We start from the raw sequence: 12,918 nt of genomic DNA on the forward strand, positions 1-12,918 counted from the left end.
CTGAGGGTTTGTTGTCATTGGCTGTTTCTCTTACATAAAAGTCCAGCTTATGACTCAGGTCATCTCCTCTTCCTTGGTTTATTTACTTAAGCTCCTCCTTCCTCTTTTGCAGCCTGAGCCCTTACAGCTATGATGAGGGATATCTGTCCAGCAGCCAGGACCACATCCCGCTCGCAGCTCTGCCTCTGCTGGCCACCTCGTCTCCACAGTACCAGGACGCCTTGGCCACTGTCATTGTTCGCGCCAACCAGGTGTATTCTGAGTTTATTAAGTCTCAGGATGGAGCGACCTTCTCTGGCCAGGTCAGATGGTGTTCAGAACCGGGACATGGCTGTTCATTTCTCAGATTAGGTTCTTATTGATAGTTTTGCTGGTAAAGTTATTCATAGACTCTTCACATTTTACAACCACATACATTAACATGTTTTAGTGGGAAGTGGTAGACAAATACAAAGTGGTACATTATTGTTGAGTGGATTAAAAATTGTACAAGTAAAGATAAACAGATCTGAACCTAACATGTGAATTTGTATTCACTTCCCCTTATTCAACCTTTTGCTATAAATACAGCTGCAAGTGCTTCAGAGTATGTCTCTCTACCAGCTCTGCACGTCTAGAAAGTGAAATCTTTGCCAATTTTTCTTTGCTAAATGGAACAATCTTAGTCAGATCTGATTGAAAGCATCTGAACAATAATTCAAACTTCTACAGATTCTCAATTGGAAACTTTTTACACAGTCCAAGTCTTTTGGAGCCACTTTATCCCTGAACTATCTGCTGTGTTAGTCTTCATGATGCTGTTTGTTGTCTAATGAACCTCTGAGGTCTTCACAGAGCAGCTGGTTTTATACTGAGATTAAATTGTGCACAGTTGCACTTTATTTGCAAATTAGGTGAGTTCTGAGAGCATGTCATTAAGTTTAGAGGTATCAGAGTAAAGGGGACAAAATACAAATGCACACAACCTTTTGCAGATATTTATTTTTAAAGGAATTTAAAACGATGCGTTACTTTTAGTTCTACTTCTATTATGTAAGACTTTGTCTTGATCTGTTACATAGCAGCTTCTGCTTTTTGGTCTTGCTTTGTAGTTCTGCAGACTTTTTAGAGTTCTCTAGTTGAATCCTTTCTTCCAGTCAGTGTACCTGAACAGCAGATCCTTTTGGGCCGGGTGTGCTTTAAAGATAAATGCAAGAGAAGAATAAAAGAAGAAGCATCTAGCATCCAAAAAACTTTTGCAGATGAAGGACATCTGAAAGTTGTCTTCAAAAAACAAGATACAAATCTGGCTCATCCTTCAGTTAATCAGTAATCAGATATTGAACCAGAAAATACTCACAAAGCAGCCAAAGACCAAAGATATTCTTTGATTAACCTTCAGAAACATTTAATGTCTATTGATCAAGGCCACTTTAATAGATTACTTAAATGAAAATCTTTAAAACATGTAATGACTTAAGACTTTTAGACAGCACAATATACTATTTCTACCTTTTGATATTTTGTGAACCTTCTTTCTGATGTTTGACCTGTGCAGGTTTGCCTCATTGGGGACTGTGTGGGAGGAATCCTGGGGTTTGATGCTCTCTGTAACAGCACCCCCACGGTAAATGAAAGCCAGAACAGCAGCCGCAGAGGCAGCGTCATCAGCGTGCAGGTAGGAGACGTTCACATCCTAAAGGCACATCAAACACATTTTTTATTAACTGGTCAATTTATGGACATATTTATCATCTGTAAGTTGTTGAGGTTTTCTTTCTGTCGTTGTGATTCGTCCTCCTGATTTGCTCATGTAGGACCAGGACCTTCTCTCTCCCGGCATCATCATCAACAGCGGACATGGGTCATCATCCCCAACACTGGAGAGCAGCCGCCACCTGAGTCGCAGTAACATTGATATTCCTCGTGTCACTTCAAGCGATGACACCAAGAGGCAGCTGCCCCGTAAGAGAAGCGACTCGTCCACCTACGAACTGGACACAATTAAACAACACCAAGCTTTTCTGTCCAGGTGAGCGACACTTACCTGAGGAACTATTTCCTTCTGACACGTTTCAGTTCTTACTTAATGCCAGGTTTGCTGAATATGCTGTGATAGTAGCGTGCTTTTTCAACTGTATTTACAACCTAGAACATTTTAGTATTTTTTCCACCTTACAAACACAACCTTTTGCCTGTTTTACCAGGATTTTAGGTGACCAACCTATATAAAGTACTAGCTGCCACCCATTTGGATTTTGTCCTTTTTAACAACTTTCCACATCTGAATAACTTGGACACAACATAGATCATCTTTGAGTGTCAGTTGTTAAGTCTTCCCACAGATTTTCAATTGGACTTGGCTCTGGACTTTGACTAAGTCATTCTAGTCAAAGTGTAACCATTATAGCTCTGACTGGAAGTTTATTGTTGCCTGCTGGAATGTTGATCTCAAGCATTGATCTGCCTCCAAATGGTTTTCTTCTTGGCTTGCCCTGAATTGGATACAGGATACTTTGTTTCATTGTCTTCATGATGCTGTTTGTTAGCTAATGTTTTTTAAATCAAACCTCAGAGGCTTTTAGATCCAAGTGCAGGTGGACACTTTTTGCTGCTCAGGAGACAAAAGAAATACACTGGAGTTTATTTAGAGTCTGATACAAATTTACTCCACACTTCTAGATGTTTTTATATGTTAAAAAGAAAGTATCATTTCCTTCCACTTCACATTGTGCATTTATTTTGTGTTGATCTAAGATTTATGGTAGTGACGTGACAAAAAGTGAAAGTAACTCAAGGCATTTGAACGTTGCAGCAAGTGCCTGAATGACTAACAGCTGTGTGATTACATTTTTTTTTTCCAGCTTACACTCTAGCGTCCTTAAGAGCGACGCAGCGTCCCGCAGGTCAAGCAGCAGCACCATGCTGGACGGAAGCTCCCTGGGGAAGTTTGACTTTGAAGTGTCAGACTTTTTCCTGTTTGGTTCTCCGCTGGGCTTGGTGCTGGCCCTGAGGAAGACTGTGATCCCTATGCTGGATGGTGAGCTTCTTCGTTAAGAGGAATGCAGTAGTTTTAAGTGAATAATGTGTTTGGGCATAAAAATTTATATTAAAGATGCCTCTGCTGGACAGCCTTTAAATTTTTTTTTTCATCTGGTTTTGTCTGCTCTTCCCTCCCATGTCTTTGGTTGGATTTCCCCCTCTAGTGGCCCAGCTGAGGCCGGCCTGTCAGCAGGTCTATAACTTGTTCCACCCGGCTGATCCCTCTGCCTCCCGCCTGGAGCCTCTGCTGGAACGGAAATTTCACCTCCTCCCTCCTTTTAGCGTTCCCCGTTACCAATGCTTCCCCCTTGGAGACGGAAACTCGGCCTTGCTGGGTGAGTTCCTTGCAGGAGCGATGAATGGAGGCAAAAACTGAGTGAAACAATTGAGACCTGTCGGGTTCATCACAAGCACAAATGCAGAATTTCATACAGTAGATTTATTTTAATTTCTCCCTTTGAAGGAGACATTTTCATTGTAAGCAGCTGTCCTGTTCGTCGCACACAGCACATGTCTTAGTAGCACACCATGAGTCTACTCACATAGGACACTGTCTCAGAGAAAAATGCTACATTTTTCTACTGTTTGTCTTCTGTGAAGCAGGTTATTCATCTAAATGTGGTCACAGTCCTGATTTTGATTTCTGTTTTGGACGCTCATTTTAATAGAGTAACCTTTAGAACCTCCAATAGTCCTATTTGGCTGTAGATGCTTAGTTTAAATGAACCAACTAGTTACTAAAACAAGTTTTATCCTCAGATTTAAGTTTCAAATTTTCTAAGATCCAGGGCTTAGTGATCAGAAAATATTCACTGCTCTCCACATTTCTTATCTTACAGCCTTACTCCAAAATATATTTTTTAAAAATGGCAATTTTTGCTAATTTATGAAATAACAACTCCTCAAAAATCATGTGTATATCAGATTTCACTTCTTTTGCTCAGCATTTTTAGCAGCAGTTCTTCTTTAAGTGCTGATGAGCTTGACATATATAGTTTTGTGTATATTTGCCCATTTTTCTCTGCAGATCTTCTCAATCTCGGTCAGGATGGATGGGCAGCGTCGGTAGATGGCCATTTAAATTTTTTCCAGACATATTAAATTAAATTTACTGTAACTCCAGGTCCTGGCTGAGCCACCGGAGGATATTCACAGAGATCCCCTGAAGCCACTCCTTTATTATCTGAGTATTGTAAGATGAGATCATCAGCACTCTGGAGATGTTTCTTTTAGTTTTGGCTGCTGTCATCTTAACCTCACTGAAAGCATAATCAGTGAAGGCAAGTTGCCATGAATGTCATGAAGAATGCAGTAAAACCTTGTGCGTATAATTTTTAATTTTCATTTTTATAAATTTGCTGAAAAATGAAAAAAAAAAAACATTTTTACTTTGTAATTATGAGGTCTTGTGTTTAGAATATGTTTAGAAATTGATATTTAATCACTTTTGGAATGAGGCTGTAAAAACAAATGTCTGGGCGGAAATGAGCTGCAGTAATACTTTTATCAGTATTTATCTATCAGTGATTATCAGCATTATCTAGCTTCTTGTCTTTTATGTGTGGTTGTAAAACTGGTTATTATGACCATTCAAGCTGTGAAATAGTTGTAGTCTAGAAGTGAGGTCCACTAAGGGCTTGCCTTTCGTTTTATGTCCAGTTGTTCTTGCTTCATATGTCTTTGTGTCTTCACTGTCTCCTTTCCTTCCTCCTCTCTTGGTCTCCTGTTCCCATATCTGCACACCCGGCCCTCCTAAAACCACCCCCGACCTCTGCCCTTCCTCCTGCTCCTCCACCTCCCTCTGTAGTGGAGACAGTCCAGAGCAACGCTCAGCTGCTACTCGATAGCGGGCCCCCCCTGTCCTTTCGCTGTCAGGAGACCATCAGTGAGACCTGCATTCCTGTTCCTGTGCTAAACTGGCAGGAGAACTCCCTGAAAGCCACACCCGCCACCCTGGAGTGTGTGTAGCCTCTCCTGTTCACCTCCATCTTTCTCCACCCTCAGTCATTCACTCCCTGCATTTGTGCTTTGTTCTCTTCACATCCTCGTCTTTCTGTCATGTGCTTTGAAATCCAGATTGATTATGCGTTTGCTTTAGATATTGTCTGAATGTTTCCATTGCTGTTGTTGCAAGAGTTATGAGATATGACTCGTGTAACTGCTCACACTTTATCAATTGTTTTTCCAAACTGGAATGAACATGCAACGTTTTCAGTGAGTTTTAAAACATTCATTGCGTACACAAGTTTAAATTTAATATGGATTTTAAAATTCTGAATATATACATACACCGAAACAAAAATTTAGTTAAGTTTCCCTTACCAGGTTTCAGAGAAATGGCACACTATTTGTTTAAATGAGAAATTTCCTGGATATCTGCCTGGCTGGACATTTACCTAAAAGGGTAGAGGTCATTTTGACTGAGTGGTTTCAGTGTTGAAGAAATGGGGAGCTCCTATTGTGGCAGGCTTCTGCATCATAAGTGCACACAGAAGAGAAAGGACACTGGATCTTTCTCCCAGCAACTGAACAACTGTTGTTTACATCCTAGCATAGTTTAACATTTAACATATTCTTCTTAACAGTCTAATACTAACACTTTTTTCTTTTGCCAAAGCCATGCCAGATGGTAAAAGGCGTGGGATTTATAGTGCCATTTTATAGCACAAACAAATGGCTATAAAATGCTATTTTATAACCATTTGGTTGTTGTAATAATAACAACCCAAGGTAACAACATTACCTTGGTTTGTTATAAAAATACCAAACATGACTTCACAATTTTGGCGACTTGAAATTGGGTTTCTGTCTCAAAAAAGTCGTTTTTACATAACCCTCCCCTTTAAAGTGAGCAAAGTCAGTATTGCTGTGTGTTTGGGATTATTGTTTTTATTGTGGCCCTCAGGTTAAAAGAAATTGATGGTTTGAAGCATCAGGATCCATCAAGGTGCTGGCCTGTCCTAAGCTGGAAGATGCTCAAAAACCAGTGTCCTCATCCACAGTGAATTAAGTTAAACATTAATGTGGATTTAGAGGCTGCTGACTGAAAAAGACTCCCCTGCTTCAAAATGGACTCCTTCAAACTTGACTGAATTTTTTTCTGCTGGTCCCATGGAGAAGCCAAATGCTTTTGGGGAAAGTTAGAAGGAGGTCATAAGAAGTAAACATTAAGCCACGTATTAGTGCTGCAGTCAAAAACACCGAACCTGAGACCGAGTCAAGCCCAAACAAGTCCAGGACCAACATCCAACCATTGAGAGACTATCGTCACCACTTATGCCATAATCATAGCATGTGTTGCATCACGTGGTTAATGAAACATTAATAATCTAACTGTTAACAGGGCCCTGGACTAACTGGTTGGACTGGTTTGCCTAACTCACTCAGGCCGCCGCCTTGCCACAGCATTTAGGTGAACCAAATCAAAACAGTCAAACACACAAAAACAATAAATTAAGCAAATTAAACAGACAAGTCAGTGTTTATCACACAACTCTTGAGAGTTTATGACAACTCTGTTGTGATAAATCCAGGCAAATATTTCTGGGCCGTCATTGACTGCAGACAGAGTGACTTCAGGCAGCAGGTGGCACTGGAGAACCTGACTCATTCATTCTTTCCCCATGTTTTACAGACAAAAGCATCAACATGTTTGCCCTGGAAAATGTTTCTCCCTTTGGTTTTATCTTCAGCACTTAGCTGCCCTGGTGGCAACATTGAAATGTAAAAAGTACAAAACTTAAGACCAGCAGTTGTCTCGAGTAACACAACACGACCACACTGACGAGAAGCATGCTGGGATTAGACACATTGCATAACTGTCAAGCATGGTGGTGGGAGAATCATGTTGAGGGTAGTACTACCACCACTGGTAGTAAAACATACCATACTCAAAATGAGTAGGATCACTGTGAGGGTCTGTTTCAATGCAACCAAAACACTTAACGAAGGTGGACTTCCTCCATTTTCTTAAAACCTGGACACAAGGGCAACAATCTGAAAACGCATCCAGCCTGGTCTCAGAATAAACGGAGCAGGCTGACTTTTACTCTTCCAGAACAGCCAGACGTTCTTCCCTTTGAAAATGCTTTAAAGGTGGTCTGTGAGAACATCCGAATCATTTCTTCCTTTTGTGACAAGTATGTAAAATATGCAACCAGAGGCTTATTTATTTTGCTAAGGAAACATTTCTCTAAATATTAATGAGGAGGACATGGATATTTTTTAGCCAGTTTGTGTACATATGACTCAAGAAAACGCATAATATATTCAAACCTGTGCACTACATAAAGTGAATCTTTAAAAGCTCTGAAATAATATGTTAACTGTGTTCCGGTCATGTAGCTTGAACTGAGGTTCTCTTTAATTTAAACAAAAATCCCTACAAGTGGATTTACCAAGCCATGGAAACACTCATTCACGTTTGTCTACAGAGCGTCTGCTGTGGTGTGTTTGGAGGATGCACGCATTTGTGTTTGTGTTGTGCTGTTAAAGCCAAGGTCTGTGATTTGAGGTTTCTTGATGTTTTTTTGTGTTTAGAGGTTAATTCGTCTGTCGACTTTCAGGAGAGTCGATCATGCTCGCTGTGCTGCTTGTGGTGCTTTGTTTGCTCAACATGAAGCTCTGATGATCTACATTTTTAATATGCTGCCTTATGTTTTCTATTGGTGATACGGGTTGTCTTAATTTTATAAAATCTCAGCATAATTTATCAAATAATTCACTAGATGTTTAATCTAAATCTTTCCTAGCGGACAATCTTACACCCTGACATTAATTTTAATATTTGTAGGCATTTTACTGTCTGTGTATTCACATGTCAGTCGGCTGGAGAACCCCGGCCAGCATGTGGGTTCCTTGTGGTTTCACATTTCCCCCTGCAGTCACATGTTTCGCCTCCCTCCCCATCACTGTGAGGTACCTGTGTTACCTGTGTCTCTGTCTAATGGGATCTCCTTGTTTGGGCTCAATAGCGGATGTTGTTCAGTCTCATGGTGGTGTCTTCATGGACAGTTCGTACCCCTCATCTCCCATAATGGGCCCCTTCTCCAGGGGCCAACGGAGGGCCAGTGAGATCAGCATTGCCAGCCAGGTCTCAGGAATGGCAGACAGTTTCACTGCCACCAACATAGCCAACAGTAAGTGTTCTGAACATCCACCAGTCTCTTTTTCTCTCTCTTTCTTCCACTCACACAAACACGACTCCAGTTAGTTCCACTCCTTCTCTCTCGCTCTCAGGCCAACTTTTCTCTATTTCTGCACAACTAGTTTATCCTTCTAGCTCTCCTACATCCTCCTCCTCTCAACCCTGGTACTCTGACTCTACACACACCCTACACTCCATCTGGAGCTAACTAGTTGGTCAGATGCAGCTTCTTGCAAAAGTATTTATACCTCTTGAATTTTCTCACATCTTGTTCTCCTTCCAAGCACAAACTTTGCTGTGTCTTACTGGGATTTTATGCAATAGAAACAAAGAAGTCCATAATTTTAAATAACATAAAGTAGAGGTGCGGATTTATTGCATTGCCGTTGTCACAATGAATTTCAATTAATAATGTTTTAAAATAACAAAATTCTCCATACTGTCAGGAATATTTTCATTATTTTCTGCACCATTTGTTAAACAAATAATTGAGAATGAGCAGCCAGACTGAACAGCTATTGTTCCCTGGTGTCCTCCATCCAAACCAACCAACTCTTCTTTGCAACTATGCACTACTTTTTTTGGTCTATGACATATAATCCCAATAAGACACAATGTTTGTGTTGTAACGGGACAAAATGTGCAAATGTTTAAAGGGTAAATTTTTACATTTTGCAAGGAACTGTAAACACAAATCCTGCACTTCTTTCTGACTCGACTGGTCAGACAGTCATTGAACCGTTTCCCCCTATATTCTCTGACAAAGAGCCAGTAAGATCAGAGTCCTCCAGAAGAGCAAGCTTAGTGCCACTTTTCACTGTCTGTCTTAGTTTTATCCACTGTCTAAATGTAAATGCAATGACCAAGTACTGCATTTATCTAATGTTTCAGTGCATGTGGACACCAATCTCCCTCCCTAAGCCATTTCCACCTCCTGCTGCGGTGTGCGCTGAGATAGCATTTTGTTTTCTCTTTGTATTACTGTTAACCAAAGTTCACCCCTATTTTTACTTTCTTTTCTTTTTTTTGTCTCACATTATAACCTAAGATGGGTTTGGTGCACATTTTGAACAATTTAAAAAAATACATTTTGCCACTACAACATCAGGTGTTCAACAGCATCACCTTGCCACGATGCTTTAACCTTTACTAACAGCTGCTTAGAAATTCACAACTCTGTGTAAATGAGCCTCTCTCTAATGAATGCATCTCTTTGTCACACTTTAAACTGTCTTTTCTGTTATATATGCATCCATTTTATCACATGGTTTTCTGTTTTTTTTTTCCCCTGTGTAGCCAAATCAGAGCAGATTAGCCAATCCAATAAGATCAGTCTGTTCTCCCAACTTGCCCTAACATCCCAAAACTTGTTCTCCATAAAAAATCCTCTGAAGTCCTATAAAAAAGCCGAGGGTGACCTGACTGACGAAGATCTGAGTTTTCACACAGAGACAGATTCAGGCGAAAGTTCCATCTACCAGTACGACAGCATTGAATCATGCAGGCTGGACTGTGCTATAAGTGACCTGGTGTCGCTGGACTCCCAAGCTGAAGCTGATGAAGGTATTTTTTCTCAAGTTGGGAAAATCACAGCAATTATCCAAAAGCTTCATTCTGCTCCTGCAGAAAGCCTTTTTTTTCCTTTTTCCTGGGATTCTTTCCAAATGGGCTTCTGAAGGACACAGCCACAAGCACTTTCACTCAGCGGGAACAATGTTCAGATCTTAATTTTGCACTTTGGTATAACAGCCCTCACTAACATGATTAAACTCTTGGAGCTGGTCATGAAATTACTCATCAGTTCTAACTGTCTCTTTCCGTTTTGATGCAGCGCATGATTTCTTACTACAATAATCAAAAACACCTTTCTTTCTCACCTGCAGCTGAAGAAGTGAAGCTGATTTTTTAATTAATTAATTTATTTATTTTTTGGAAATTTGTTTTGTGGGTTTTAAGGGTGCTGCACCTTTCTATGCCAGCACTTTCTGCTAGAGTTTCATCTTGTGGACCTGCACTCTATTCAACTTGTTCCCATTTGCAGTTGCAGCACGCTGGTGGGGCACAAAGCGCCTGGACTTTGCTCTGTACTGCCCCGATGCTCTGACTGCCTTTCCCACAGTGGCTTTGCCGCACCTCTTCCACGCTTCCTACTGGGAATCCACAGATGTTGTATCTTTCCTCCTGAGGCAGGTGAGTTGCCCCAACCATTTTTTTTTTGTATCCTGTTGTTTAACGGAAAGCTACTTTTTCAGGGATTCATGGGATGAACCGGTTAAATCTCTGCTCTTAGGTCATGAGGCATGAAAACTCCAGCATTCTGGAGCTGGATGGGAAGGAAGTGTCGGAGTTTACCCCCGCTAAGCCTCGGGAGAAGTGGCTCCGGAAGAGGACTCACGTCAAGATCCGGGTGGGTGTGAAATCAAGAAAACAGGCCAGTTTGAGACGGCTTAGGAACATTAATCTGCTGCAGAGGAATGCTTTCAGTTTGCTATCAAGATCTTGGATTCAAATGTAGGGAAAAGTATTCACATCCCTCAAACTTTACACCAGAAAAATTCACAGTATTTTATTAAGATTAATTGGCAAACACAGAATAGTGATTGAATATGAAGCAGATGGAAGAATGTGCCGACATCTTACCATTTCACTGCAGTATACTTATTGTTTGGGATTTTCTTAAAATCCAAAGAAAATACATTGAATTTGGCACTGAAAGTGTACATTTTGCATGCAGCTGTAGGTCACTTGACTTTGACTTTTCTATGTAAATTTCTAAGGAGAAAACATGTTTTTTTGTCCTTGTTTTTTAAAAAACACCCTTTCTAACTTGGCTTATTTTTACTCCAATGGCAGAACGTGACTGCCAACCATCGAGTGAATGACGCCGTGTTCCCTGAAGACAGCCAGCAGGTCATCACAGGTCGCTTCATGTACGGCCCTCTGGACATGGTGACTCTAGCTGGGGAGAAGGTAATCATGCACGCATGGCAGCAGAACTGGCTGTCTGAAAACTTTTAGTTTTCAAACATCATGTTTGAGTCTTGAATTCTTGCACAGGTCGACCTTCACATCATGACCCAGCCTCCGTCAGGAGAGTGGGTGTTCTTCAGCACACAAGTGACCCAAAGCAGCGGCCGCGTGTCGTTTAACATCCCAGAGGAGAAGCGTCTGGGCATCGGAGTCTACCCTGTAAAAATGGTTGTCAGGTAACTTCATCTTCTCAGCCTTTAAACACCAAACTGACTCTGTGTCATGATTTATTGAAATATTCCTGCCTTCTGTGCATCTTGTTGATGTGAATCTTTAGATATAATCCTGTCCTTTGGTTTAGTTTTCATTCTCTTCTGGTTTTTCCTCCCCAGAGGCGACCACACGTTTGCAGACAGCTACCTGACTGTTGTTCCACGTGGCACAGAGTTTGTGGTGTTCAGCATCGACGGGTCGTTCGCCGCCAGCGTCTCAATCATGGGTAGCGATCCGAAGGTCAGGGCAGGAGCTGTGGACGTCGTCAGGTATCCGAGTCATCCCATAAAACTTTCTGTAGCTCCAAGATATCACTTAAATAATAAAAAAAATATATCACTTTGTGTCCTCTGCTGCTTCACCTCGTCACAGACACTGGCAGGATTTAGGTTATTTGATCATCTACGTGACGGGGCGTCCAGACATGCAGAAGCAGCGGGTGGTGGCCTGGCTGTCTCAGCACAACTTCCCACACGGCATCGTCTCCTTCTGCGACGGATTAGTCCACGACCCGCTCAGGCACAAGGCCAACTTCCTCAAAACACTGACAGAGGTAAGTTGAACGTACTTCAGGTTATCAACAGGTGCAGACAAATGTGTTGGGGATCTTCAGACAATTTTTTTTTTTTAATTTACAAAGAAAATAATTTCTCTCCTGCCTGTTGGCTGATTTCAGTCTAATATGAAGATCTTTGCTGGATATGGATCAACCAAAGACATCTCTGTCTACACCTCCATCGGCATTCCTCCTTCTCAGATCTACATCGTCGGCAGACCCTCGAAGAAGATGCAGAACCAGTGCCAGGTGCCGCTCAGAGGCTCTTAAAACAGACTGATTCAACACGGCACCTCCTGCTACCAATTAGGGCTGAAGTGATTAATTGGATTAAATGTGATTAATCAGTTGTTGAAATAAGTGTCAACTAATTTAGAAACTGATTCATCGTTAACTACAGTATACAGACTGAAAAAAAGCCATTTGCTAAAAGAACATCACACTAAAAGCAGTAATTAAGCCAAAACTGAACAAAGAATATATAAACATTTACATTTAGGGTAAAAACAAAACCTTTGTCTGCAAGTACGCTCTACCCAAATCTCCTCAAGTGGTGTAGTTTTACCATCACCTGGTTCAATTTCTATAATAATTATAATAATATAAAAATAATAATCTCCCTTTAAGCACCTTTTGCCATCCAGTCATTAATCAGTTAATCCACTAAAGAAATACTTTATTAGTGCATTTTAGACAATAAAATGTTTATTTTCTTATTTTAAAATAGCTGTTGAATTATTTGTTCTTTTACATTTTTTGCTGTATCTCTAACATTGCATAAAAAGTTGTAAAAGTTTAAATTGAAAATCTGCAGAATTTGGCAATTTTTAAAAATCCGATTAATCATCTGAAGAATCGATTACAAAAATGTTGTTAGTCGCAGCCCTGCAATAAAAGAATATTTTATGCCTAAAGCCATTTTTATTCAGTTAACTTTCCCTTCAGCTCAAAT

General features: G+C 40.7%; 1 protein-coding gene across 5 annotated transcripts in view; it reads left to right on the plus strand.

Moving 5' to 3' along the window:
* Window positions 1-12,918, plus strand: part of LOC114154533 (membrane-associated phosphatidylinositol transfer protein 2) — a 52,589-nt gene that overhangs the window by 37,556 nt on the left and 2,115 nt on the right. For 2 of the 5 annotated variants that reach the window (XM_028033696.1, XM_028033697.1), the window contains exons 11-25: window positions 113-302; window positions 1,538-1,657; window positions 1,797-2,011; window positions 2,844-3,019; window positions 3,186-3,356; window positions 4,829-4,981; window positions 7,995-8,159; window positions 9,464-9,730; window positions 10,209-10,357; window positions 10,458-10,574; window positions 11,021-11,137; window positions 11,225-11,373; window positions 11,530-11,679; window positions 11,783-11,963; window positions 12,087-12,215. In XM_028033696.1, coding sequence (XP_027889497.1) covers window positions 113-302; window positions 1,538-1,657; window positions 1,797-2,011; window positions 2,844-3,019; window positions 3,186-3,356; window positions 4,829-4,981; window positions 7,995-8,159; window positions 9,464-9,730; window positions 10,209-10,357; window positions 10,458-10,574; window positions 11,021-11,137; window positions 11,225-11,373; window positions 11,530-11,679; window positions 11,783-11,963; window positions 12,087-12,215 — 2,449 coding nt within the window. The remainder of the gene's footprint in view (window positions 1-112; window positions 303-1,537; window positions 1,658-1,796; window positions 2,012-2,843; window positions 3,020-3,185; window positions 3,357-4,828; window positions 4,982-7,994; window positions 8,160-9,463; window positions 9,731-10,208; window positions 10,358-10,457; window positions 10,575-11,020; window positions 11,138-11,224; window positions 11,374-11,529; window positions 11,680-11,782; window positions 11,964-12,086; window positions 12,216-12,918) is intronic. The other 3 variants (XM_028033698.1, XM_028033699.1, XM_028033700.1) reach the window with 3 other exon arrangements.

Source organism: Xiphophorus couchianus, chromosome 12 (genome assembly GCF_001444195.1).
Source record: "Xiphophorus couchianus chromosome 12, X_couchianus-1.0, whole genome shotgun sequence".
NCBI lineage: Eukaryota > Metazoa > Chordata > Actinopteri > Cyprinodontiformes > Poeciliidae > Xiphophorus > Xiphophorus couchianus.